The sequence below is a fragment of the Humulus lupulus genome, chromosome 3, assembly GCF_963169125.1.
Source record: "Humulus lupulus chromosome 3, drHumLupu1.1, whole genome shotgun sequence".
In the NCBI taxonomy this organism is placed as follows: Eukaryota; Viridiplantae; Streptophyta; class Magnoliopsida; order Rosales; family Cannabaceae; genus Humulus; species Humulus lupulus.
This window is the reverse complement of record NC_084795.1, coordinates 16,824,965-16,852,928: the sequence shown is the minus strand read 5'-3', so window position 1 is coordinate 16,852,928 and position 27,964 is coordinate 16,824,965. Positions and strand designations below refer to the sequence as shown.

The 27,964-nt window shown below is 35.0% G+C and overlaps 3 protein-coding genes and 1 long non-coding RNA gene across 9 annotated transcripts; 1 reads left to right on the top strand and 3 right to left on the bottom strand.

Annotated features, from left to right (window-relative positions):
• Nucleotides 1–242: 242 nt before the first annotated feature.
• LOC133820958 (7-dehydrocholesterol reductase-like) lies at nucleotides 243–3,712 on the bottom strand. 3 transcript variants are annotated; one of them, XM_062253513.1, is made up of 7 exons: nucleotides 2,766–3,212; nucleotides 2,356–2,599; nucleotides 1,899–2,025; nucleotides 1,281–1,381; nucleotides 657–782; nucleotides 489–553; nucleotides 243–326 (listed from the first exon to the last, which is right to left on the bottom strand). In XM_062253513.1, the coding sequence occupies exons 3-7, from the start codon at nucleotides 1,993–1,995 to the stop codon at nucleotides 314–316; spliced, it is 402 nt and encodes a 133-aa protein (XP_062109497.1). In that variant the 5' UTR covers nucleotides 1,996–2,025; nucleotides 2,356–2,599; nucleotides 2,766–3,212; the 3' UTR covers nucleotides 243–313. The 3 variants fall into 3 exon arrangements, with proteins under 3 accessions (XP_062109497.1, XP_062109495.1, XP_062109496.1); XM_062253511.1 differs by lacking the exon at nucleotides 243–326 and having other exon boundaries at nucleotides 418–553; nucleotides 2,766–3,213; XM_062253512.1 differs by lacking the exons at nucleotides 243–326; nucleotides 2,766–3,212 and adding an exon at nucleotides 3,594–3,712 and having other exon boundaries at nucleotides 425–553.
• Nucleotides 3,713–3,820: 108 nt separating this feature from the next.
• On the bottom strand, nucleotides 3,821–4,753 carry LOC133820957 (uncharacterized). The gene is made up of 3 exons (XR_009887234.1): nucleotides 4,503–4,753; nucleotides 4,261–4,416; nucleotides 3,821–4,007 (listed from the first exon to the last, which is right to left on the bottom strand). It is a non-coding gene; the product is annotated as an uncharacterized LOC133820957 (long non-coding RNA).
• An 11,856-nt stretch (nucleotides 4,754–16,609) lies between these two features.
• On the top strand, nucleotides 16,610–22,309 carry LOC133822226 (mRNA export factor GLE1). Its single transcript, XM_062254494.1, has 15 exons — nucleotides 16,610–16,756; nucleotides 17,011–17,178; nucleotides 17,268–17,426; nucleotides 17,647–17,767; nucleotides 18,009–18,157; nucleotides 18,342–18,513; nucleotides 18,678–18,870; nucleotides 19,112–19,221; nucleotides 19,563–19,633; nucleotides 19,823–19,904; nucleotides 20,660–20,734; nucleotides 21,169–21,252; nucleotides 21,388–21,519; nucleotides 21,656–21,778; nucleotides 21,862–22,309. Coding segments are annotated over exons 1-15 (1,935 nt in total). The 5' UTR covers nucleotides 16,610–16,754; the 3' UTR covers nucleotides 22,156–22,309.
• An 869-nt stretch (nucleotides 22,310–23,178) lies between these two features.
• LOC133822225 (E3 ubiquitin-protein ligase RGLG5-like) lies at nucleotides 23,179–27,048 on the bottom strand. Of its 4 annotated transcripts, none has more exons than XR_009887815.1 (12): nucleotides 26,287–26,672; nucleotides 25,685–25,769; nucleotides 25,438–25,578; nucleotides 25,220–25,333; nucleotides 25,043–25,140; nucleotides 24,826–24,905; nucleotides 24,624–24,729; nucleotides 24,400–24,527; nucleotides 24,114–24,297; nucleotides 23,952–24,008; nucleotides 23,668–23,862; nucleotides 23,179–23,579 (listed from the first exon to the last, which is right to left on the bottom strand). XR_009887815.1 is itself a non-coding variant. In XM_062254493.1 (12 exons), exons 2-12 carry the CDS (start codon nucleotides 26,533–26,535, stop codon nucleotides 23,782–23,784), a joined length of 1,323 nt encoding a protein of 440 aa, XP_062110477.1. In that variant the 5' UTR covers nucleotides 26,536–26,559; nucleotides 26,973–27,048; the 3' UTR covers nucleotides 23,179–23,781. The 4 variants fall into 4 exon arrangements, 2 of the variants coding, with proteins under 2 accessions (XP_062110477.1, XP_062110476.1); XR_009887814.1 differs by having other exon boundaries at nucleotides 23,179–23,570; XM_062254493.1 differs by adding an exon at nucleotides 26,973–27,048 and having other exon boundaries at nucleotides 23,179–23,862; nucleotides 26,287–26,559.
• Between the last annotated feature and the right edge of the window lie 916 nt (nucleotides 27,049–27,964).

The following is a 27,964-nucleotide window of genomic DNA, read 5'->3' as shown; positions in this document are numbered from 1 at the left end:
ACCGAACCTTCTCGCAGTACGATTTCCAGTATTTTCCATACCTACAATAACAATCACATGTCAAGATTTTATGCCTTTATCTGTATGAAAACGCGCAAACCATTATTTATTTCGTCTACTTATTTATTTTTCTCTACATTGGCATCGGTTTGTAAATTGTCTACACCTGTTGGACCAGAAACCACTAACATGATCAGAGTTTGTCTCTCCCATACAAGCAAATAAACTAGTAGCACTCGTAAGGTAAGTTACGTGGTTAAAAAGAGCTGGAACAGTCCAGAAAAATGCAGCTAATATTTCTGGGACATAGTGGTTATGAATGAAAGCTAATATTGCACAAGTGGCAGTTATATTTACATGGATCAGCTAAAATTACTTACTTGGATCAGCTAATATTTCTTCTTGGTTATAAACCCCCCGCATTCATAACCAAGAAGAAAAAAAAATCCAGTTAGTTCAGATTTACATGGCAGAGCCTGAAAACGTACCATCCCGAAGTTAAAAGAATGCTGCTTTTTGTTTCCCCAGTTGTGGTAGTGTAAGTGGCAGTTATCTGTGAAACAGAAAGGGAAGAATTATGCAGGATTTAGCAGCAGATATACAGAAAATTGTATGTATAATGAGAACCAAATAACGAGTTTCAGAGAACCATATACCTTTGATGGAGCTTTACCCCAAACCAAAGCTTTGCCATTTGTTCTGTGAAACTCTTGCCTTTGCCTATCACAGTCGTAGTTGATGTATATGCAAAGAATGCCTGCTACTAGGATGTAGAGTGCCAACTGTGACAAAGCAAAGTAGACAACTAAAATTAAGAATTAATTTAACAGGGACAATGGGGAAATAGGACAGAAAAGAAAGTATGGTTGGTTGCAAAAAAAATCAAGTCTACGCTCATCTCATGGGCTTGGCAGCTTACAAACAAAGTTACAAGCATTCAACTTTTGCATTTGGCTGGTAGAATAGATTTGCAGCTTCTAACTCAAATCTAGAATCAAATTGCCAATATACAGCTTTTACAAGCTAATAATAATATTACTGGTGCATACCAAGGGGAGTTAGCTCAAATGGGAAGACATGTGGTTTGCTTCCATAAGGTCTAAAGTTTGAATCCCACCAAGGTATCTACATAGCCATTGCTATAGTTTCCTACTCTCTAGTAATGCAGAAAAGTGTTCACATTTTGAAAAGGTTGAAAAACATTTTGGAACTGTTCCTGAACGAAAGCAGTAATATTACATTTTATTGACCAAATAAACTTAGAATAGAAAACTTTATACCTGAGTTCCAAGGTGTACGGGATGATTGACCAGGTGCATGCCAGGAGAAGTATATATAGAAGGCACCCATACAAGGCATCCCCAGCAAATATAAAAACCAGCTGTCAAAATGATAGGTACAATGATCCAAATGAGAGAAAGTATGAACAAACCAAAAGAATGGGAAAGAAGCAATAGATAAATTCAGCACTACAAGAACATTTGTTTAATAATTATTTGGTCTCTTCTAATCACAGTGAAAAATTAGGTAGTAGAAACAATTTATCTGCTAAAATTAAGGCCAAGAATTTGCAACGTCATGGTAGCCAATCCAAGTAATTGGGATCAAATACAGCAATAGATGGAAAAGGTTAAAGGGGAAGTAACTATAATCTTCGAATGGTAACGAAAGTAAGAGACTTTAATGATGATGACTTCATAGAAGACGAGTTATCTTATTTCTATCTCACTTAATTCATAAATATAAGTTATGCTTAGTATGCATTCAAAAAAATAATAAGACATCTAAATTTGTACATGTTCCAAAATATCAAACCATCCAGAAGATTATTGCCAAAATGATGTTTAATAAAATAATGGATAACAAGGATGGAAAGTTAAAATAAAAGGATGTAGAACCTCGATCATGTGCAATATCCATTGTGCTCCAGTATCCAGCTTCCCACCAAAAAAACTTAGTAACATACACCAGCATCAATATGGTATTAACAAGCATTGAATCAGCCACTTTGTCGTTCACTTCATACTGGTAAAAAGAAAAAAGATAGACGTTAAATACTAGCAAAAGAGCTAAAGAGTGTGTCCACAAAGCAATCTGTTGTAGAAGTGTAAAACAGGAAGGTCGGGTCTGATTTAGAGGTAAGAAATAACCACCAGGCCAGCTACACGGGCACACAGTAAAGTAAGATTAAGTGTTCTTTTTGTTCAAATGAATTATCAATTCACTTCCCATCTATCAATCTCCTCAATCTTTCGCACAGGAGAACTGATATCAAGAGCCAAATGGAAAATTTTAAACACAATGCTAACCTATAAAATTCAGAGCATGAAAATAAAAAACATGACAAATACATACATGAAGACAATCCAAAGCAGATTCTAAGATTTTCAAGTTCTTTGTCTCAAATGCAAGTCGAAGAGGACTCAACACAAGTTCTGCCACAGACCCCTCCAAAGTATTCCCAGCACTTGCCAAGACAGTGGAAATAGTTGCACTTATGCTCACTGGCTTAGCAACTGGAATAGCCTCGGCATCGTGAGGAACTGTTTGTGACTGGCTTTCCTCTGTTTCAGATTTTGCAGCTCCATCTTCAAGTGAACTGCAACAGAAAGAGATACCATACACAACAATTAAAGGACATCTTATTGTTACAGAGGATTTGATAAGTAAAGTTTTACATGTTAAAGATGTGCTACTTGACCGGATTGCATAAAAAAAAATCAACAGAAATTACACAAGAACAAGTTAAAGATTGTAACAGTTACATTAATCTTTAACCATGGAAAATAATCTTCTCGAAGGTGTCATTCCGACTTCTTTGGGGAAGCTAAGGCTCTTGCAAATGCTACTGTTGAATGGGAATGCATTATCAGGAGAAATCCCCTCATCCTTATGAAACCTCACACAACTCTCAGTGCTTAATTTATCAGAAAACAATTTCAATGGAAGCATAACTCCAAATATTGTTGACTGCCAAAGGCTGCAGAAACTTGACCTTTCAAAAAATAATTGACTATATATGACTATATAATCCTATAAGTTTCTTTTTATGGGATCTCAATACTACATTGTATATATGTAAAGCCATTAATATTTCTCAAATTTGTAAATGATGGTAAACTCTTAACAGATGGACAGGACTTCTGTTCTGGGAGATGCCATCAATTATGTAAAACATCTGAAAGAACGAGTAAAGACACTAGAGGAACAACAAGAAATGAAAACCAAAAACCATAAACCAGTCATTTTGATGAAGAAATCTCTGCTATGTACTGTCGAAGATTCTTTGTCTGATAATGACATGGTTATGCAGCCACTGCCTGAAATTGAGGCCAGAGTTTCCAACAAGGATGTTTTGATAAGAATCTATTTTAAAAATAATAAGAAAAAAGTAATCATTCCTTTTAAATCGAAGTCAATAATATTAAGTGAACTGATCTAAAAGCATGTTGCTACATGCATTTTAATTTCTCATTAAAACCTGGCTAAAAGCAATCAATACAAAATATTATATAACCACTATGTCAAAAAGCAATCAATTGAATATTTATATTAGATGAAATTAACGCATAAATGATCAACTCTTAATATACCTTAATGTAGCAACAAGGAAGGGGTGGCCCTACACGGCCCATTGCTGTGTCATCTGCCTCAGAAAAAGCAGCTCCAGCAAAAGTTTCTATCAAGCCATATCCTTGGCCAATAGGAGCCCTATTTAAGCATAATCAACCAAAAAGAAAAGTATGCAATAATAAGCAATAGATACACATGAAATGAAAAATAACACGACCCATTGCAAGAATTTCACAGTGAGAAAAGAGACATATTCTCTGTTTTTGTTTCCAATGCATTAAGCTCTGTTAAAAGGGACTTTGGAAGAGCTACTAAGTTTTGTTTCCAATGCATTAAGCTCTGTTAAAAGAGCATTGAAGCTCCAATCAGGTTCAGGGTCGGCAGCAATTCCCTCAACAGTTTGGGGACAACGAAGTTCCAACTTAACAGCTCCCCTAAACAAATCCAAATTGATCCCACAGATCAGAAACAACCCATGATATCAACAGCCATTTGCTTATACGATTTAAAAATCATAATTTTCAGTCAAAAAGAAAAGTGTCAAATTCGTATCTCTATTCCTAGATGATAATCAAACTATGAATTCCAATAAAAAAAACTGCATTCTCTCTTTATAAATGTAACTGAATTACAGAAGAAAATTTAACCAAAATATGAACGATAGAAAGAATCAAGCTTGAAACTTACATTGCGTAAAACTTCAATTCGAAAAGCTTCGGTTCCCCCAAATAATAGGGTTTCCGCAATCCACTGTATAGTACCTCCCCTCGTTCGTGGCTCAAAACGCAATCACCAACACCGAGTTAGGGTTTTTGGTTTTTGACCGTTGGCAGCAATACCACACTGGACGAAAGAGGTTGTTCAGTGATGGCCAAGCAAGCTGTTTTAGTCCCTTCTTGGATTAAAAAGAAAAGAGAGAGAGTACTCACCATGAGACAAGAGCAAAAGCTGGGCCTAGCCTCGCACTGAGAGAGAGCCTCCTCTGCTGGCTTGCGGACGATTTCGTCGCCACTCAATGAATCGGTCAAGAACGAGTATATCGCTGGGAGGTCCGATTTCGATAGCGTCATTACAAGCGAGCTTTCGAATCAGTGATTATCTGATATTAAATTGCAATCTTAAATTAAAAAAATACCTCACATAGACAAACGAGGTTAGAGTGCTCTTGCCTGGGTTTTTGCTTCCAGCAGGAGAAATGCCGTGAAGGAGCAGCAAGACTTGCATGAGGGAGAAGGGGGAGACTGAGCAACAAAAATCGCGTGAGGGAGAAGGAGCATCAAGAATCGTACAGATCGTGGTGATCCAGCAGTTGAATGGATTAGAGACATAGTGTGAGAGAGAGTGAGAGAAGGAAAGATAGTGGAGTCTGAAAGAGAGGGGCAGAGGAGGCAAATGGGTTAGACAAAATTTTCATTAGGCGCTTCTTTCTTTTTTAATTGGCGCCTAAATTGGCTGTGAAAAAAAATTAAACGTGTATTAATAACGTTTTTTAATAAGTGCTATTTTTTACTGTAATATATACTCTAAATTGTTGTAGTGCGACCTAAGGGTCATTTCCTAAGGCTTTAAACGTGCACATCATGAGGCATGAGAAAGAGATCAAGGAATAAATAAAAATTAGATAACTAAAAATAATATATATAAATAGTCTCGAGGAGAATAACCTTGTGCTTAACGTTTACAAAAGAAAAATATACATAACATAAATAAGGGCAAATAAAATCTAAGACCCTCCAGGCCGCTCTGAGGACGTCACCTCCTCGACCTCCTGCTCGCCAGCGACAGAGGCCTCCCCGGTCTAAGACTGTAGCTCTTATTGTAGCCGAGCCTTGAACTTCTCGAGGTAGTGCCCCCACACTTCGGAGGCCATGAAGAAGAAGTTGTCGTCCTGATTGAAGGCCCAGCAGTGGTACAACATGCTCTCCATGGAGGATGTCGATGCTTTCTTCTCCTCCTGAATAGTCGCCTCGACCTCCAGCTGTTTGGCCTTGGCCCCCTCGAGCTTGGCCTGAAGGGCTGCCGAGGAAACCTTTGCCACCTGCTCGCCTTCTTGAGCCATGGTTAAGGTAGCCTTTGACGCCTGTTCACCTGCTTGGGCAGCCGCCAAAGCAGCCTTGGCACTTTGTTCACTCTGTTGAGAGGCGGCGAGAGCAGTTTGGGTCGCAGTCAGGGCGACCTGAGCAGTTTGGAGCTCGGCCTTGAGTTCATCATTCCTGGCCCTGGCCCGAGATATGCTGCGATGTTGAGCCAAGGCTGTCTGCAAAAAGCAAGGAAACAATTAGGCACATACCAGGGAAAAATAATAAAAGTCAGGTAAGGGAAAATGCTGACTGTGAGGTTCATTCCTAGGGCCAATTCCATAACGCTCTCCGGGCTCCTCTCCTCGATCACCCTCAGGTCGCTAGGCTTGGTCTTATAAAAGTGCTCCACCGCGTAGTTCGCCGTCTCGTAGACAGTACCCCGAAAAGTGTCTGGAATTTGCTCCAGGTCCTGGCTGTTGACGGGGATGCGAACTGTGGCGGCGGGGACTACCGGAGCTGGGGGACCAACTGGTGCTACCAGGTCTTGAGCAAGGACTGGTGGAAAGCGAGGAGGGGGTGCAGCCAGACCTCTCTTCTCCGGGGCTGCGGTGGGTGGAGCTCCCGAGCCCGAGCCTTTCCCTTTGGCCGGGGATTTGGAGGTAGTCGAAGCCGAAGGAGGCGTTTTCTTTGACGTGGGCTGAAGTTTCTTCACAAGGGGACCCTCGTTGGATCTCCCTTCCTGGAACATCAAGCGGATGTCAGGTTCCCCTCGCTGTGCCATCGCCTCATATGAAAAAGAATGGGAAATGCGTTAAGTATGCATATACATTCATCGGTTTACAAAGAAAATATGTACAAAGTAACAAAAAATCCTACCCTCCAAGCTAGAGGAGGAGTCTATTTCCACGACCTCCGGCCTCGGAACTGCTATAGGGGAAGGAGAGTCTAAGCCAACCACTTCTTGGATTAGGGGAGGTTCCGGGTTAGGCTCTACCTCAGGACTGGAATCCTCTACGTATTGCCTAAGTCCAGGAGCAACAACACCTTGGAGAAGGGATGGCCATGACCTAAGATTGGTTCCATACTCTTCAAAAAAGGCCGACCTAAAGGACAAGGTATTGTCTACTACTATGGTCCCCCTAGGATGGCCCATGTCATGACGAAGAACTAAATGGTCTACACACTGGAGCAAGGTTATGTTACGGTCGAGGTCATTAGGATGACGATGCACGAGCTGGTTTGGGTTAAACCTGACTAGCCTAAGGTTGGCAACAGCTCTATCTAAATCCCTAAAGGGATATGGGTTACCTTGGCTGGAGGGGCCGGCTGTTGCCCCCGACGCAGCCGCTCAGTAATGGGGTCCTGGGCGGCCTCAGGAGCTCGCCTCTTCCGCACGAGGGGTACCTCGTCCTCTTCTAGCTCCTCGCTATTGACGGCCTCAGCATTCCTTTCAGGGACATGCGGGAGCTCGCAGATTATAGGAACGTTGGCCCGCGTTCTTCTCAAGGCCAGGGTTTGGCCTTCAACAAGTAACTTACACGCCAACATCGTGTCGTTAGACACAAGCTGGCGGTAGTCCTTCTCGCTAGACGGGAGCCCTGCCAAAGTTTCATATTGACCCCTAAGGGTCACTGATTTGGCCGTCCTCACAAAAATGGTTGCACGAAGACACTCCAATCAAAATACACGCAAGAAAAACTAAGTGTGAAATGAACTTTTTTTTTCTCAAGCTAAGAACAGAAAGAAGACTTACGAGGGTGGTTGAAGTATCGGTGTTCGCAGTTTCAAAACCCATTTCGACATAAAAAATTGGTCTTTGAAGTCGTTGGGATGACTGGGCAGCTCAATGAATGCAGGCGAGTTCAGGAACCGGGTCAAGTAATAGAACCCATCGCCTCGTCCCCTTTGGTTTGGGCTGGCTTTGAGGCAGAAGAAATAGATGATGTCTATCGGAGTGGGGACCTCCTACTCATGCTTCAGAAAGAGGTACTTCAACCCCGCCAACAGTCGATACGAGTTGGGGGGGAGCTGGAATGGCGCCAACCTCACATAGTTGAGTAAGTCCGCGAAGTACTGGTTGAGGGGGAGGAAGGCCCCGACCTTTAAGTGTTCATCACTCCAGGCCGCAAAATCGTCCTGGAGTGGTGCACAGCTCCGCTCCCCCTCGTAGGGAGGTCGGGCGATGAGAGCCCCTGTCCCAGCCTCGATGTTATGGGACAACAGGATCTTGTTGACCCTTCCTTGGGTCGTTATCTTGGAGACAATCCTTTTGGCCTCGAACTCAGGAAGGGGGAAATCAGGGACGACCTCATTTCCCTTGTGAGATTGCTGGGACGACGAGCCAGCTACGTTCTTCTTGGATGCACCTTTCTTGGGTGCCATCAGCTCGCCTATCAAATAAGAACGACATAGTTTTTAGTGGGCGACGTAGAATTTTTTTAACAGAAGAAATAACAAAGGCCAGGGGTCCTAACATGCGAGCTGATGCAATATCAGCCCGTGTGATGCCACTCGTTGCTTATGCTACGCGCCTAGGTTTCCCAACAGACCCCTGATATTTAGGGATCTGTGTGTCAGAAAGTCAGGCCACCACCCTCCTTGGGGAACGATCTATAGCAAAACCGCCCAAGAAGCGTAGCCCCTACGCAACCTAATGTCTAAACCTAAAAATATTTCATCTCCTACATAGGGGTGTGCACGGCGTGGTTTGGGCGGTTTGAACACTTTTTAATACACCACGCCACAAGTGCGGTGTAGTAGCTAGAACACACCGTGCGGTGTGATTTCGTTGCACCAAACCGACCAAACCAAACCATTTTTTGCGGTGTGGTTTAGGTGGTTTTCCACGGTGTAAGTGTGTTAAAAAATATATGTGAGATAGAGATGGTGATAGGGAGGAGGCGCAAATGAGATGAGAGAGGAAGAAGTTGTTGTCGTGTATGATGTGTTAGAGAATAAGGTATACCCTAATTTAAGTGGGTTCCTAGTTTCAAATTGGGTTACTAAAAAATGATATATATGTAAAGTTTAATTTTTTTTAACATATTTGTAAGTATACGGTGCGGTGTGGTGCAAACCAAAATTTTACACCGCCAAACTGCGCACCGCACCGCGCGGTTTAGCTAAGATACAAACCATACTGAACCATTCCACTTTTGACACCGCGATTTGCGGTGTAATGTGGTGCGGTGTGTTTGGTCACCGCGGTTTACCAGTTTAGATGCTCACCCCTACTCCTACATGCCTAATGGATATTCTCTAAAAATTGCCCAAGAATCACCCGAAGATTTACCCAGTTTATGAACATCACAACCCTAGATATATTTTAGAGCATACTCAATAAACCTAAACCGAAACATGTGTACCGAAAATATGTGGGAACAGCCTAATGCCAGTGACGATGAAGTGTAGAGTGGTGTTATAAAGAAGGATGAAATACACAAAAAACCAGTAAAAGAAAGTTCCAATAGAATAGAGAACTTACAGTGTGTTCGTCGATGGAAAGAATGTTCAACGTAGAAGGAGAGTTCGTAAAAAATCCTTGGTGGCTGGGCTCACGAAGGTTTCAGTGGCAGATTTTTGGGATCTTATGAGAAAAGGAAGAAGGGTTTTCAAAGTTCAGAGGAAAGAACAACTAGGAAAAAATTTCAAATGAGAGGGTATGCACACTGAAAATTGCCAGCCCTATTTATACGTAATAAGCAAAAGAAACACGGACCATCCGATCAAGCTAATGTGAGATGCGAGGGTCATGTTTCAAAAGATTAAATGACGACAAAAAAGGTGGCCAGACCATTTAATGCAATCCTCGAAACCCGAACAGATGCCAATCACGGCGTTCCACGTGTCCAGTACTCAAGTAATGAACAAACATGGATAATTGCAATAGAAGTCTAAAAGTCCCCATCGTATCGGTCAGAGAATGACGTCATAAGACATGGGCAGGAACTTGGGGGCAAATGTACGCCCTGATATTCAGCCCAGGTCTTTTATGCAGCTCGAGTACAGCTGTCCATCTATGAATAATACTGAGGGACCCACAAACTGACATATCCTCGACAGAGGCAGTTCAACCCCCCAGATAATAACACAAGCTGAGGAGCACGAAACATTAAAGTATGAGCTGGAGATGGATATAATTTACAGACTCATGGACACGAGCTGGCATTATGCTCAGGTCGGAGTCCTCTGATCACCTGCCATGCCCACGAGTTTATTAAGCTGGATACGTTATATATAAACGTGCGTGGTTAAGGATCGCATGTCCATTTATCCCTGAATTCTCGGACACGTAATATAAATGTGCGTAATCAGACATCACGTGTTTGATTACACCAGGCGGCCCACGATCATTTTTACCTAATGATTAGGCCTTACCTTAAGATATATTGTAATATTCACCATTTGTAGATGACAGGTCACAAAGAGCGATGTATATTCACGTGACAACCCCAACACCTATCCTATGATGGTTCTTCTATAAATACTAAGACCTTGGATAGAAAAGGGGTTGGGTTTTCTCTGTATATTGCAAATATTCTGTCAAAATATAGAGAGGCATACAATAATAATATCGACTCGTGGACTAGGGGAATTTTAACCTCTGAACCACGTAAAAAAAGGAACGAGTGTTCTTACTATATCATTCGAAGTATCTTTTAGAGTGATTACTCTTGTTACGGTTTATTCTTAAGCACTAGTTTATTTCAGCTAATTTTCGTAATACACTGTTAGCGAAAAACCGCGTCAACAAACTTAAACTAAAAAAAATAGTTTATTTAGTTGTTTAAGTGATCATATAATATATAGTAAAATAATCAAATTATAATAAACAAATTAGTTTAGATTAATATATAACCAATTATTTTAGGAACATATGAAAATATAAAAATAAACTAAATTGTTAAATTTGAGAACTAAATTAAACTTGTTTGTACATTTTATTATATAAACAATTAAAAATAATATGATAGTTTAACCAAATTAGTATACTTAACAAAATTAAAAACAAATTAGGAAAGTAATGGATTTGGTTTATTATATTAAATAAACTTATTGTGCAAAGTTTAAATCATTATAATTACATAATCAGTAAAATAAACTAATGTTTTTTAATGTATAGGATTCGAGATAAATATACATATATTAAATTGTGAATCTTAAAATATTGTGATGATAAAATATACATATTCAAATAGATTTATTTATAACTACTCAATATAAGGCATATAATATTCTACATAAAAGTATATTCACAAAAACATAATTTGAAACATATTAAAAACAATTGAAAAAGACAGAAAAATAAAATAAATTATTTATTTGGTTATATTCATATAGACAATACATGTCTTAAATTTGTTTATAAATACTCAATATAAGGCATATAAATATAAGTATATTTACAAAAACATAGTTTAAAACATATTAAAAATAAATTGAAAAGGACAGAAAAATAAAATAAATCATTTATTTCATTATATATATAAATCATATGTACAATATTTGTATTTTGTTTATACTTTAATATTTTTTTAGTGAGCTACACAATTAAATTTTATAATATCAATTAGAGGCTATAAACCAATGCTTTATTTTTTTCATTTAACAATATTCAAACAATGACAACTGTTTATGTTTATTATACAATGGTATTTGGGAAGACCGTTTTACCTGCAATGACTTTCAGGTGATCGGTATACTCATACCATGTTAATATAGCTTCCAACAACTAAATGATATGATTTCAAAGAAACTCAAATTACATCCAAATTTCACACGTCTTGAAATACAATTTCAACCAAGTCCTTTTATACCTCCAATGATCATAGATGATGATGATTCAATGCGTTTTTTTATGGAACTACACAAAAAGAATATGGATCAACGACAACATCCTTTAATAATAGGTTTTTAAAGAGAAATCAATCATCAATCAAATTGAACAACATCACCATATAGCAAGTACATCCAGACCTAATAGTTAGGTAAAGTTTATTTTGCAACATAAGGTTAAGATTTTTTTATATATAGCATCGTTCAATACATGCATTATTTATTGCAGTTTCGTATACATGAAGATGCTGCTAATGAACCAAATTGGGATGAAATAACACAAGTTGTAGCAAATACAGTATTTGAAAATAATACTGGGATGAAAGAGAACAATTCGATTCCCTGAACATAGCAAGTTGTTCATCCGAAAGATTTGCCTTGATCACTTTTATAGGATCATAATCTGATGTGTATACAATCTTCCCAGCAAGCCTATCCAGGGGTTTGGAATATAAATCACAAACATGTTTATATTTACAAAATTAAATACATTAAAGAAATAAAAAAAACAAGAATATTTATCAACTCAAAAGAAAAAAAAAAAAAAACACAACAATAAGATATAAACCAAAACAACAAACTTGGCTAGTTAGAGTATATTATAAACATTTAAAAATAAACTAATTAGTTTAATAACACAGAGTATAAATCAGAGTATATTCTTTTTTTTTAATAGAAATTCTCTAATTCCTTATTTTAGTAAATATATGAGTGAGAATCATTACCACATAAGTGATTTTAATTGTTAGAGAATATATACTATTCAATGGAAATTGTGAAAACCAAATTACACATCTATGCAATAATACAATAAACAAGATAGTAGATTAAATAAATATTACAACTCAATTGCAAAAGATACAAGTAAAATAAAAAGATGTAGAAGAAGAAGAATACAACTGAAATCATAAATAATAAAGAAACATAATTCAAATAATTTTTTTTATAACTACTCAATATAAGGCATATAAAAATCTACATAAAAGTATATTCACAAAAACATAATTTATCACAAAGTTTGTTAAAAATTTTGTTGCCGAAACATTGAACCACTGTTCTTTGTTAACAAACTAGTGATAACACACACATTTGCTATGTTCACTTGAGACCTTAATGTCTCTCTTTGCACCGTTAATGACCATGTGCACATTCCATTAATAGATTTTTTTTTTAGAATGACTTTCAATTCTCACGAGGGGCGACACAAACCCTAGGTCTACATAGGTAGAACTGTTACAATATTTTGTTGTCCTAAAATACTTGTTTTTTCAAGACTGAGTTCTATTAAAAAATCTTTCAGTTTTAACCCTCATTTGGTAACACACTAGTAATCATATCTCAGATGGAACACAAATTTGAGTATTACTAATATTCACTTGATTGACTTGTTATTATATATTGAACTTAATACTAGTTTGGTAATTAGTATTAATATAGATTATCATCAACCGTGAATCTCTTTAGGGAGTCTAAGTCTCATCCCTTGAGATGTAGAAATGATTCAATTTGAGTCTTTTCTTTTCTCATGTATGCATACCTAATCACTCTCTCATTATTTTATTCAAACATTGTGCTAGCTATAGTTTGATTAAAATAGTTTATTCATCAAAATAGTGAGTTTGACCCCAAGTAAACATTCCCACTATTTTCACACTTTAATACTCAAGATAAATACATTTTCTTGAATATTAGCTCTAGAAACCTCTTTGTTTCTATAACTCCCCTGATGTTTTAAATTAATTCATTCTTGAACCAAATATCTCACAAACAATAATTTTAGACATTAAGCATGTCTAGATTTATTTATTCTATACATATATAGCTAATGTAGTTCAGAATGTAAAATTCCAAATCACATAACTTATATGTATATATTTTAATAAGATGGCCAAATTAATCAATCATTATCAACAAAATAAATTGATTAACTCTGGAACATCACTCCCACATTTCTCACATAAAGTGATAATAAAATATCACTTTTAAAATAGAAATATATTTATTTTTATTAAGTCATTTATCCTCCAAGATAAATCTAGACTTATAATTCCCAAAGTTCATCATTAGTCCTTAAGCCACATAATAAACTCTTAATAGATCAAGATAAACAAAACTTCAATGTTAGTTTATTTTGATTTATTTACTTGCAAAAGCAAGACACGCCCATTTGAAATTAACATTCACTTGGTCTACTTTCTTTTATATATTTCACAAAAATGAAATATGTGAACACAAATACCATGTGAAAATTTCTCAAGCAAATAATCACGAATTTTCACTTTTAGTTGTCTAAATAATCTCAAAATCACTTGAACAATTTTTGTGTATCTTCTAAGAGTCTCTTTGAGATTCTTTTAAAAACACCACTTTGACATCCATTGATTTTCCCATCAACATCAATTTGAAGATGCCAATTTTTAACCACTTTAAATAAAAAAAATAAACCCTCATTGATTTATTTAAACACTTTGATTTCTCATGCTTTAGTTTAAAAGTATCTCCTCATTGAGCTTAATTTAAACATGTCACAATATTTAACTTAAATGGATAAAATCTTCTTCAATAAATTCACCATTGGTGTAAATATTCAAAATTGTTTCTCCAATTTTGTAATGTCTCCTCATTGGAACATTGCATATTTAAGAATTATTGTCACTAAATAATTCTCAAATATTTTTCATTTGACCACACTTTAAACTCCAAGCTTTATAGGTCAATATGCCATAATTTTGGATCCACCTTGATCCAATATTTTTGCGATAGCAAGATACTTCTACCAAAAGATGTAACCCTCTTAGGTTTATCTTTTCTTTTCTCATAAAATGAGATGCTCATCTCTTTAAATGAGAAAATTAAAATTCCCAAATAATTTTTAATTCACAAATTAAATGGTAATTCATCACAACATAATAGGATAAACACATTCCTATTAGTATTACTTTAGTTATCATATAACACCATATTATTAGTCTGACAACTCACACATATATATATAGCTAAAACTTTAGATGTTGAAATATCTTCTAATCTAACCACTATATTCAAAAGGCAAAAGAAATTGGAAAACAATAAATTTGTATAAACCTCATTCACCAAATTTTTTTCTTTTCATTTCTATAACCACATGAGAGCCATTATATCTTCTAAGAAAAACAAAGAACATTACTTTTTAAAGTTGGATCCTCACAAGATCTCTATGGTTTCTCCTTCCATTGAAATGGAAAGAATAACTTTTTGATTGTTAGATAATATATATTATTCAATGGAAATTGTGAAAACCAAATTACAACTCTATGCAATAATATAATAGGCAAGGTAGTAGATTAAATAAATGGTTTATACCTTTTTGGACCTTGTATTTTTTCTCATTACCTGTTTGGACCATGTGTTTTGATAAATTACTTTTTGGACCCTATGTTTTGTAAAATGATTAAAATAGAATCCTAAACCCGATTTTGGTCAATGTTTTCTCAACTAAAACTACAAATAATTTACCAAACTAACAATTCAGAACAAAAATAAAATCATTCTGCTTAAAAACTATGTTGTTATATTCAATTTTTTCTTCATCAAAATTGAGTTTATGGTTCTATTTTAACAATTTTACAAAACATAGTGTCCAAAAAATAATTTGTCAAAACACAGGGTCCAAACAGGTAATGGGACAAAACACAGAGTCCAAAAAGGTATAAACCCTTAAATAAATATTACAACTTAGTTGCAAAAGATACAAGTAAAATAAAATGATGTAGAAGAAGAAGAATGCAACTCAATTCATAAATAATACAAATAAATATGTAGACTAGAATAAAGAAATAAGAACAAGAACAAGAATTATCATACAACCAAAGTGTAGAGTAGTGAGGATCACACCAACTTGAATAAGGTCCAAGACCTTTGTCCAAAAGCTTATTTCCCCATATTCTCTAAGCACTAAGGGTGTGTTTGGTATGATGTAAAGTAAATGTGGGAATGAGAATCTAATTCCCTTCCTATGTTTGTTTCAAATTTTAAGGGGGTAAAGTTAATAATTTGTGTGAGCCCCACATGTATTTTAAGGGTTAAGTGAACTTTTTTGTACACAAGAGTTTAATATTACATCCATTCTAAGTCCCTCTACACTTTTCAAAGCAACTTAATTACTCAAAACAAACACCCCATAAAGGACTTTCAAGTTTGAAAATAGTTCTATGGAATTATCAGTCTTTTGGTGTATTTTATAGTCAAGTACTTTGTTGATAGAAAATTGTATTTATCACAAGTGAGCATTATGCCTCTATTTATAGAGTTTTGAGAGACCCTATGAATTTTAAATTCCACCAACCCTCTTAGTTGTTACCAATGTTTAATTTGATGTTTATAGAATTAAAATGAAGATTTGAGAGTTGTTTGGGATGTTAAAACCATTCAAATTGGAAAAAAAAAGACAAAATAGAATTTGGCTACCAGTACCCCAGGGCACAGTCTGTGGCATTTCATGGTCACAGCCATTAGTCCCTGTCTCCCAGGCCACTGCCTTGGATGCTTTTGGCCGTGGCCTGAAGGTTGTTACAGCCTCCCAATTTTGCATCTTTTCTCAAAACGTCCCAATACCTTTCCTATATGATTTTGTAACCTCCATACACTAAATGAGAATTAAAACATATCTTCAAGAGCCATATCATATTATGACTTTATGAAATTCAATAAAATGTGTAACTCTCAATCTACACATTATTGAGTGATGTTTAGATATTGCAGATTTATAGCTGATTTTGTAACTCTCAAATATGTTATACTTGGTCACACATATATAAAATTTTTGTAATTCTCAATATTAAGTTATAAAGTATGACAAATCATATTTGTTTGACAAATCATATTTTATCACATTATTTAATCTAACATTATATTATATAGAATAATATAATAATTCACCGTAACTAATCATGCCAGAAGTATAATTATTAGTAAAAGTTTGGTATTATTTATGCAAATGTCCATTTATTTTAATTAGACCTGATGCGTAATTATTAAGCTTACAATTAATAAGTATAATTAAATATTTATGGTTTTTATATTTTATTTAAAATAAAAATACAGTAGGTTGTTTTTATTAATCAAACTCTAATTTAAAATTAATTTGGTTAATCCAAGAAGGGACTAAAACAGTTTGTTTGGCCATCACTGAACAACCTCTTTCGTCCAGTGTGGTGTTGCTGCCAACGGTCACTCGGTGTTGGTGATTGCGTTTTGAGCCACGAACGAGGGGAGGTACTATACAGTGGATTGCGGAAACCCTATTATTTGGGGGAACCGAAGCTTTTCGAATTGAAGTTTTACACAATGTAAGTTTCAAGCTTGATTCTTTCTATCGTTCATATTTTGGTTAAATTTTCTTCTGTAATTCAGTTACATTTATAAAGAGAGAATGCAGTTTTTTTTTATTGGAATTCATAGTTTGATTATCATCTAGGAATAGAGATACGAATTTAACACTTTTCTTTTTGACTGAAAATTATGATTTTTAAATCGTATAAGCAAATGGCTGTTGATATCATGGGTTGTTTCTGATCTGTGGGATCAATTTGGATTTGTTTAGGGGAGCTGTTAAGTTGGAACTTCGTTGTCCCCAAACTGTTGAGGGAATTGCTGCCGACCCTGAGCCTGATTGGAGCTTCGATGCTCTTTTAACACAGCTTAATGCATTGGAAACAAAACTTAGTAGCTCTTCCAAAGTCCCAATGCCATTCACTAAAGTGCAATCGCGGTAAGTATGTATGTGTGTGATTTAGATAACTGCTTGGTGCATATGTGTTTTTTTGTTTAACTAAGCGTTCAGTTGTAAATTTTGTATAGTCAGTTTTCAAATGTGAAGAGCGTAGAAAGAAGTTCTAGGCCATTTGTAATGCGTGTCCTCGATGATGAGGTGGATGAAATTGACAATGCATATGAGGAAGCTCAAGATAGAAGCTCCCTTTCTGCTAATCGGTTTAATTTTAACGACCTTTATGTTAGGTATGCATTTAACTGGCCTTGATTGTTTTTCTTTACTTATATTCCATGTTTTTATCAATTCAAGTTTTGCATCCCTATTCTGTCATCGAAAGCTTGATTCAGCTGTTGTGTATTCATGACAGACTTCTATGATATATCTATGTTATGTTATATCACATTGATTGTTAGAGATCTCGCTAGTTTCTATTAATAATTTGTATTCTCTTGATTTATCTCTTAGTGATGATGGCGACTCTGAGAATGAGTCAGCTCTTGAAATTCAGCCATACTTGATGGAGGAAACAGGATTGGTGGAAGGAGGTTTGATTGAGCTAACTAGTGAACATCAGCTTGGGGTCAAGGTCTGTAGCTATCTAGTGGATGATGTTTCGTCTGATGTAGAATTCGTGCATAATTTTTGTTGCAAAATGTTTAATTATTCAATTAGTATTATGAATAACTAGGGCACATATCTCATGAAGAGCTTATCTCATACCTTGGCTACATGCTCGAGCTCCAGGGTTTCCCTGCAAATTTTTCTTCTTATTGTGGTTGTAGAATTCCCTTCTTGGTGCATGACAATATTAATTGACTCAATAACAGGAGGAGATTAGGAACAAAATTTTTACAATAGAGTCAGATCTGATGAGTGAAAATGAAAAGGTTTCTTCTGCATTTCTTCGAGTTAATAAGTATGGAGAAGCAAGGCGCGAAAATGAGAGAAAGCTTGATACCCAATATCAACGAAAAATGTAAGACTGCAATTCCTTTGTTATAATGCTGTATTTTTTTTTTTTGCCTCCCCTCATTGAAGTGCCCATGCTTTTGAATGTTTTTTCCTTGGAATTTTAATGGTTTCTCATCTCCTTCTGCATTTTTATTGTTTAAGTCAAATTTGGACTTTCTGTTTTCTAACTTTTGGGCCATCATCTGTAGTGCCGAAGCACTTGATAATCACTTGACTGCTATCCAAAGGGACCATGAACTCAGGTCCCAGATAGAAGAAAGGAAAATAAGAAGTGATGCTGCTTATGAAGGGGCCAAAAGAAAAGAGAAAGCTCTCCTGGAAGAAAAGCTCCGCCAAGAAAAAGCCAAAGCAGAAGCTGAGGTTTGTTGACTTTGCCCAGATTATTCATTTCTTTTGGTAGATGTCTAAAGATGGTTGTCACAGTCCTCTATTCTTACATATTCTTCTGATATAATCTTAATGCGCTTTGTTATATTATCTTGGTTTTATGCTGTTGTTAGTAATAAAAGAATTTTCTGATGCAGGCAAAACTCAGAGCTGAAGAAGCAAATAGGGCTGCAATGGAAGCTCAGAGAAGAGAAGCAAAAGAGGCTGCTGAAAGGGAGGCCAATGAAGCGTCAAGCCAGGTTGCAGTTCAGAAGGCAGCTTTAGGATTGCAAACTAAAGCCAAAACCAAGGAATCTGAATTTGAAAAACCAATAAATTCAGCATCAGCAGGTAATTTGGCTACCAGGCAAATATAGCAACCTTGTACTGATCTATAGATAAAATCATTTGCCCTTTCATCTAAAAATCTAGTTTAGCCCTAGTTTTCACAAAGACCAGCTAGGTTTGGGCAACGGTTCATTTTTGACACACTACTGTATTCCCCTCGTTTTTTTTTAGTTAATTCATGTTCTCTGTACGCTTTTAAGAAATATTTTGTTATCTGATGCGTGAAAGGGGCTACTGGTGGCAGGTGACATTACTAAAGCTGCTGAAGCTGCGCTAAAGTTGGAGCGGGAAAGATTAAAAAAGTTGGAAGACTTGGATGAAGGAAACAAGGCATTGGGATTGAATGTAAATAAGGTTTGCCCCCCATTTTGTAATTCATATTCATTTGAAAATTCTTAATCTCTTACCATTATGGTGCAATTCTAAATTGAATTGAATTTACTTCATTCAGCTTATTTATGTCTGTTTTAAATATATTGTACTGAAAGAATGCATTTATACATTAAATTCAACTGAGATTTTACTGGATTTCGTAAACATGGATGTTACTGTATATTAAATTTCTTATTTATCATTCCACAGTTATTGCCATGTATGATTGTCATTTTTAAGCACATCTCATGTTTTTTTCTTCTTAAAGTTCTTTTTGATATGTGAAATATTTATTTTCTCACATAATGTTATTTCTTTTTCAGGATTATGTTCGCCATGAAAGAAATATCTCTAAATTGATACGGCAGATTACAGGGACTAATGATGTTGTCAAGTAATATTGGATTTCTGTCCATCAATCTACATATTTTTATTCAACAACTAGTTATCTAATTAGCTTATTATCATGTTACATAACTAGTTGGTTTTCACGTAATGTGTTTTCTTTCTAATGTAAATGACTAAATTGTTTTACATAATATGGTGGAAAGATTTTGCACTTAAAGTAATTTTCTTTTTGCAGACAAAAAGCAGCAGAACTTGTCAAGATCCTCAAAAATCCTGCTTACCCTCAATCTATCAGTGCTGGAGCATTTGCTAGAAAGGTACGTTTAGTTTATTGTATCTTTGGATCAGCTTCTTATCTCTTTGCTTTATTTGGTGATTGAGAGAGTGGAAACGAAATTTGAGAATGTCTCTTTTCTCACATACACCACACATATATAGATATGATATGAGATATGGTTCTTCATATCAAGGGACTAGAAATGTTGTGCATGCATTGTTACTAAAATACACTTTTTGACGGCAGTATGTAGAATTTTATTCTGTTGAGTTTATAGAAATCATGTGGGGAGTTCTTATATTGTTCACTAGTCATTTCATTTAATGGTTTATGTATAAAACTGCATCCTGATAGGCAACTAGAATGAGGGGTAAAGTGGTTAAATAATAGAGTATAGGTAATAGAGGGGTATGTGGGTAACTGTAGTATTGAGTGCTGGTTATGATGAAATAGAGCAGTATATGTAGGAATAGGTTAGAAATGAGAGGATCTTGAGAAATATATTGTTATTGAGCTTTTGCTATTGGGAGAGTTGAGGTCTCTCAAATACATCATACAATTATCAGATTTGCCTTTTTTCCATTTCCTTCCATCTCCAATTTTGTCTCTGTTTTTTTTGCCTACTGGTTTGAGGACTTGCTGTCTATCTCTATCACATCCATTATGCAAAGCGCCAATTATTCTATTTGATGCTTTAAATATGGCCACTATGGCTATTCTTCTTTAATATACTTGCTTTGCTCGGAGTGGATAGGTGCCAGATTCATATACTAAAACAAAGTTTTGGTATTGCAGGTTGTCTCACATTGTGAAAGCCCTGGTAGCGCTGCTTTTGCATGTGGTTATGTCATTGTTCTTGTCACTTCAGAGGTAAATAAGGAGTTCATGAAATTGATTATTCTTGATTGCATTCTCTTCTGTTTTCCTCTCAGGTGCCCTTGTGTATTGTTTTCGCTACAAGTCAGGCTGCAACTGACCAGAAATTTTAAATAATGAAATAGAAGAACAAAATTGTTCTTTAATGGACAGCAAGAAATGGTTGGCGGAATTAATTGACCCAATAACAAATAAAAAGTTGTAGCAAGAAAAAGAAAAAGAAGAAAAATGTTAGAATGGAATGCCTCTTCATTTACATTTCAATTAATTTTGGGACCAAACTGTTGATTCTTCAATTGAATATTTTTCAAGTGGATTTTAAGTTGGATTTTCTATGTAACATTGTGTACCGCTTTCTTCTTTTTCATACCTTATAATATCATAAGAAATTAAGATTTTATATGTTGATCATGCTTTATGTGTTTCAGGTTCCACATCTTATGGATCTTATTCTTGCCGAGCTTCACAAAGCTTGCATCTATACTGTTCCAAAGCACATAGTATACACACAGGTGATCAATTGCCATCATTTAGTTAATTATGTTTCTTCCAATGGGTAATGCGGGATCTTTGTTATTTTGAGGGTGGCAGTGTATGCTATGTCGAAAATTTGCTCCCTAATTACTATAGGTTATTCAATACTGCAGTCAGCATTTGAATCAAAAGAGGCATATTGCAAGACTCTTGGATTTCGAGAAGACGAAGGAAAGGTTGAGAATGTTGAGGACTATTTGAAACGATTAGAATCATACATGAAACTATACGGCGCTCTGGTTCAGGTAAGGCAGTATGTTCTTTGGCCAAATTTTTGATAATTTGATATTGAGACGCAGCTCTAATTATATCAGTGTTCACTGCCATACCTTTTTGTGCTTCTCTATTTGAAAAAAGCTAACAAATTTTATGTGTTGTTAGACTGAAATTAACGGCTTTCAAAATACACATGGCTTGAGAGAAGGTTGGGCTTGGATTGCAAGATTCTTAAACACTCTCCCTGCTAATAGATATACTGCCGTTGCACTAAGTGCATTCCTACGTGTAAGTCATAGAAAACCAAATACATTTTTTTTTTACTCTGAAACAAAACAGCAACACCCTCTGAAATTTCGCAACTTGAACAGATGGCAGGATATGCTCTCTTCAAAAGATACAAATCCCAGTTCAGAAAGATTTTGAGCATCATCTCTGACCACTTTTTGAATGCTCTAAGATCTCGGAAAAATCCGGCGTTAAACCCTGTCATTGCAGAGATTCAGTCCTACATAGAAGACAATAAGTTCCTTCAAGAGCCAGAAGGAAGAAGCCTGGAGTCGTCGTTGCTATCGAGTGTCATGGTGCCCGAGTCAGATCACAGAAATTCGTATCAACGCGTTGATCACCGAAACTCGTATCAACGCAATGATCATTATTACTGATGTGTACATAAATATACGTATGCAAATACTATAAAGTTGTGTTGCACGGTATTTGTAATCATTTATTATGTATGATAGAAAATTTTGGTTAACTTTGTAAGTTATACTGATATGAAATGCATTGACGTGAATAATTTCTGACCGGTTCTAAATTTATGTTGCTCAGGATCTGCCACTGATAAACTAGCCACTAAAAATTAGTGTTAGAGATTGATGGGTCCATTTTTGGGTAAATAATCTTTGGGACCAATAAGATTGTAACCACTGCCAATCACGAATTCTTGATTTAACAAATTTTTTGTTTGTTTTTTTTGTCAACTTCAACAGAATATGTTTACACTTAAAAACTACGAATGTATAAAATTTTACAAAACTGTCTCAGTATTTTTTTTTGACATAAATATCAATGCTCATAGATAAAAATTGTTTAAGTACATCACTCAAGATTTAAGGTGGAATACCATTGTCACAAGTAAACTCATAATCAATCGTAACTCGTAAGTGTAGCTATGATAATTGAAAAATCTAAAATTTTATTATATAGTATTTTTATTTCATGCTCTTATGGAGTGCTATAATGTTTTATGTAGGAAGATTTTCTATCATTCTAGCAAAAACAATAACAGTAATGGTGATTTTGGATTGGTCTTTTCTATGTAAGTTACATTTACACTTCATAGAGACTGACTATTTATCTTTAGTCTCTGCTTACTCTAAGAGATTCTTGTATGTTAATGAGTTAGGATCTTTGTTAGAGGATATAGCAAGTTCATTGTTTAGTTTTCTCAAGACATCTCTAGTTCATGTTCGTTGTTCGGCCAATAAAGCTACTCATGAATTAGTTACGCATGCACTCAGGGTGGAAGGTGAACTTGCATGACTGGATGATTTTCCATCCTTCTTATTTGATGTATTGCACTTTAATTATTTTCAATGAACTTAAATTTTTTAGTGAAAATATGTATGGAAATTTTTTAAACAAACATTTTTTCTTATCTTAAAATTTTAATTTAACATAATATATAGAAAAATATTAATTTATTATAATGTAGATTTTATACAACCAGCAAAAATTGAGATTGTGTACATAATCAAAACTTATTTACAAAATATTGCTGCAAAAAAAAAACTTATTTACAAAATATGACTTTTGCAGTCCCAAAACTTGATCTCACCCTAATTTCAAAATTACTAATGTTGAAGCTTAGACAAAAAATCAAACACAACATAAAGAGATGAAAAACTTCAGCTTTGAGCGCCAACTCTGGCTGTAGATCTATTAGTATTCAAAATTTCCCGTATGTACGAAGCCACAGCAATCGTAGTCCTCTTCTGCTCATATATTTTACACAACTTTTCCACAAACCAATTCCTCATAGCCATAGGCCACAGCCACATTCGTCCACAAACAAGTCCTGCACATCCTTGAATAGTCCAGGTTTAAGAAAGTTGTCACATTATTGGTGTAAAGGTTTTAATGTCCTTGCCAAAATTACAGGTAACAAGGCTAACCTTCATGTGCCTTGATAACATGAGAACTATCACAAGTGATGCAGATTTCGCAGATCAAACAGATGATGAGTAGGAACTCAGAATTTGGGATTTGTTTAGATCAGTGTTGGCTGACTAATAGAGCCTTATTCTAGTTTCGATTGAGCTCCGGCAAATGGGGCATGTTTGGAGCACTTCTCCACAGTCAAAACAAGTCTGTCAAACACAGAAACATATAACTACAATCTCTAAATCTGAACATGAGTCCCTGAATTGATTGATAATAAGAGGAGAGAATGGTTTACCTGATGCCCACAACCAAAGGCCAAGTTTTTTGGATTAGTCAGACAAATGGGGCAGACCTGAATAAGTATATCAGTAAAGAACAATGTGAGTATATGATGCTTGGCCATCTCACTAAACAAAAAGACAAAGTATCCAAATATCTTGAAGAAACAGATGAGTACCCAATTATCATAAGTAGAACTTTGAGATGGTGGCGTGTTGACTTCTGTTTCATATGCAGAATAAGAAGGTGCATTGTGCTGAAAATTGCTTGAGCTGTGAATCTGTGTCCTGCTGCTCGAAGGTACATCGGCAGTGATTGGTGGAGGAAGAGGTTTTCTATTTGGAGCACTTCGCCATTGTTGACTGAGTTTCAAAGGAAAATAAGAAATGGTGTAAATTGTTAATTAACTTGAGGCAACAGTATCAACAAGCGAAAAATTTTGAGTACTAAGATTTGGCTATTACCCTAGTATGCCGAGCTCTATGGTTGCTTTGTATTGAGAAGGTATTTCCATCAAAGCTGATAGAGCAAATTCTGTTTGCTTTTTCATTGGATTTATATTTTTTGACATAATCTCAGTAAAGTTCACAAACTACATGCACAACGAAAACAAGTGTTTTTCAGTTAAGCACATATTGAAAGGCAGCCATGATCACCTATTTCATATGGACTACAAAAAGTTTCTTACCTGGAAATTGTCAAATGCTCGTGAAGGAATGTTATCATCAAAGGCCCTCATCATGTCCCAAGGCCCATCTCCAACCCCAACTAAGATTATTGATAAGGGATAGTCACTGCCAAACAAACAAAAAAGATATGAAACCACAAGGTTTACTAATATATGTGCTTGTATGACAGTTGCATTGAGAGAGAGGCCATGAGTGGCATACCTTGCCTTGACAATTGCATCAATTGTCTTCTGTTCTTGTGAGCTAAGTTGGCCATTTCTTGTATCCACACTTCTCGTTACCTAAGGCAGCACAAATATTTTGTAAAGGACTCTAATGACAGAAGACACTTCTGAAAGAAATAATCATATGGTTTATGCTTTCTAGGAAAAATTTCACACCAAACAAACTAAATATTAGATAAAGGCAGAGTATTTACCTGTCCATCAGCAATGATCAATAGAACATGGTATTGGCCACGGCTCTGCTCGACTATAGTCATGGCCATCTCAATCACAGGCGCAAACGATGTAGGTCCTGAACCCAAATGGGGAAAAAGTTATTACAAAGAGTAACTAAACTTCAAAAGAAAACTATGCAAAGAATTCAAGTTTACCAGCAAGCCGAAGGTGGGGAACCAGTTCTCTGTATCGTGTTAGCACTTCCTCGAATCCATTACAGTACCTATGATTTGGAAAGAAGTTGAAAACATCTTTGTCATGTGTTGATGCTACAAAATATATCAGAGACAATATGTTATATTCAGTTCCATGGTTCAAAGAAGTTCAATCTCAAAGTAAAACTTGTACTCATTTTTTTTTTTGGTGAACTTACCATCTCCAAATCCATAACATGGAATTAAGTTATCCTCATCAAAAGCTGATAAAGTCTTTCCAATAATTGATATTGCTTGTTCATATGGATTTAGTTCATTTCCTATGTGGTGTAAGCTTTTGTGGTTGAAGGACCTCGAACCTTTAGATATTAGAGAGAACAAAGTTTATATTTAAGCATTGATATCTATCTTCAAAGTATAATTTGGTAAAATAAAACAAGTCCAACCATCAACATGAAACCGAACCTGTCCAGTCATTGCTCTTTGTGAAATCAATTCCAACAATTAGATTGGAAGACTCAAGGCCAGCATGTGCAAGAGCAGAGGTAACCTGTGTATTATATAAGTTCAAATTTTAAGTTTTGCAGACCACAAAAACTAACACACTCTCACTACATTTTGCCTTATATATGAGTAAGGGACTTATATTCTGTAATCTTGTTAATTCAGAATATGAAGCCAAGGCACTTTATAGGCTTTTTATCCCCATGCCACTGTTGCATTAAAAATCTTACTTTTATATATATGCTGAAGTTGACTTGGAGTCAATCACAACTGTTCATCCTTTTCTAGGACCTAAAAGATATTTAATCCATGGAAAGACATACATACTTACATATAAACAACATATAATTCTTTAAGTTTAAGACCCCCCTCCAAAAAAAAAAAAAAATGCAAGTCAAGAATATTGTGACGTCGTCAATGCTAACAAATAGTATTATGTTTCGTTTGACTTGTGATTTTATGATCAGAGTTTTAGAAAATATGACAAACATGGAAGATGCATACATATACATACATATATATATTTATGTAATATATTATTGTATATAAGGGCTATAACTAACCTCATCTAAGGAATGGTAATCATCAGAGATTCTTGAGTATTTTCTATCCAAATTTCTTTTTGGTGATCTATAGCCAAAAGATGACGATGAAGGTGGTCCATGGCGATGTTGAGGCGTATAGTAGGGACTTGGTTGAGGCAAAGGTGACTGAGGATAGTCATAATTATTCCATGAAGAGTTATCAGCTGACCTGTAATAATGATCAGAAACTTGTCTCTCACTTGAACATTTTGATGAGTTAGTTCCCATGACCCCTTTAAAAATCTACTTCAGCTAAGAAAAACGCAGAAGACAATCAATCAAACTAAGCAGCTAGCTAGCTATATATCCTTTTAAATTTTGTTATAAAACAAAAAATTTAATGGTATAATGTAACACAGATTCATATATATATATATATATTTGGCTTTATATAAAAGCTCTAACAATAATGAAATAAGGACGAAAAATCCCTGGTAGAAAAACAATTGATACCAAATTAATTGGGCGGCTGGAAGAGACTGTTTCAAACCTCTGTTTTTTTCTTTGCCGACCTTTCAACGTGTAATAAGTTTTTGTTAATTTACAGTGAAAAAACGCGTGAAGAAACTTAAGAAGGATGGAGAAATGAGAGTTTCTGACTTAATCATAAACATAATTAAATATAATCCATAGGGAAAAAAAAGATGGACTATGATGGAAGTTACCTTGCATTGCAAGAAAACCAGGATAAGAACAGATTCAGTCAGCTACTTGTATAGATTATATTTATAAACAACTAGCCATTATGCATGAAGTTTGCGTTGCTATTAAGAGCTAATTATATTTATATTGTTATATATATATTGATGTATGTTGGTCGTATTAAAAATCTTGTGGAAAATGTTTTCACGTCAAACTAAATATGAACTGGACAATGCTAATTAATAAGCCTATTAATGTTGTATGATGTGGTTCATATGACTACTACGGTCAACTTTGTCCTGCTTTGTCGTCGGCTATTGGACTTTGTAATTTGTAAGTCGGTCAATGAATTTATTTTTAAAGTGTTTGGATAAATATTTAAAAGTATTTTATGTATTTAAATTTTCTTTTTTTTTTCCTCTTAAAAAATAAGTGTTCTGTGAGTTTATTTTAAAATATTTTATTGAGTAAAATATTATTTTATTTTTATTTATTTATAAGTTTTCTATTCTTTTTATATATTAATTAATAAAATAAATTATATTAAAGTATTTGTATTATTTTAAAATAAATTATTCAAATAGTAATTATAAAAAATGTTAAATTTGACTTATTTTTATTATTTATCAGAAAATACAAATGAAAACTTATGTTAAACAAACTCTTAAAATATATATATATATTATATTACTTGGAGTCATTAACTCAATATTTATATTAGTTGACATAGTTGTGCGGCCTATAATACTTAACTTTACAATTAATTATAAACCAAATTATATTTTACAATCATATTTATTGGTTTTAAAAGTAGTCTCCAAGCTAAAATTATTAATTAAAGAGAATTCCCAAATTCACCAAGTTCATAATTATACTATGCTGCTCCAAGAATTTGTTGTTTTTTTTTTAACTATTACATACAAAGTATATTAATTGTCAAATTAATTAATATCTAACAAGTGATACACTAATTCTAGTTTATACATATTATATTATAGAGAATTGCAAAGTTATA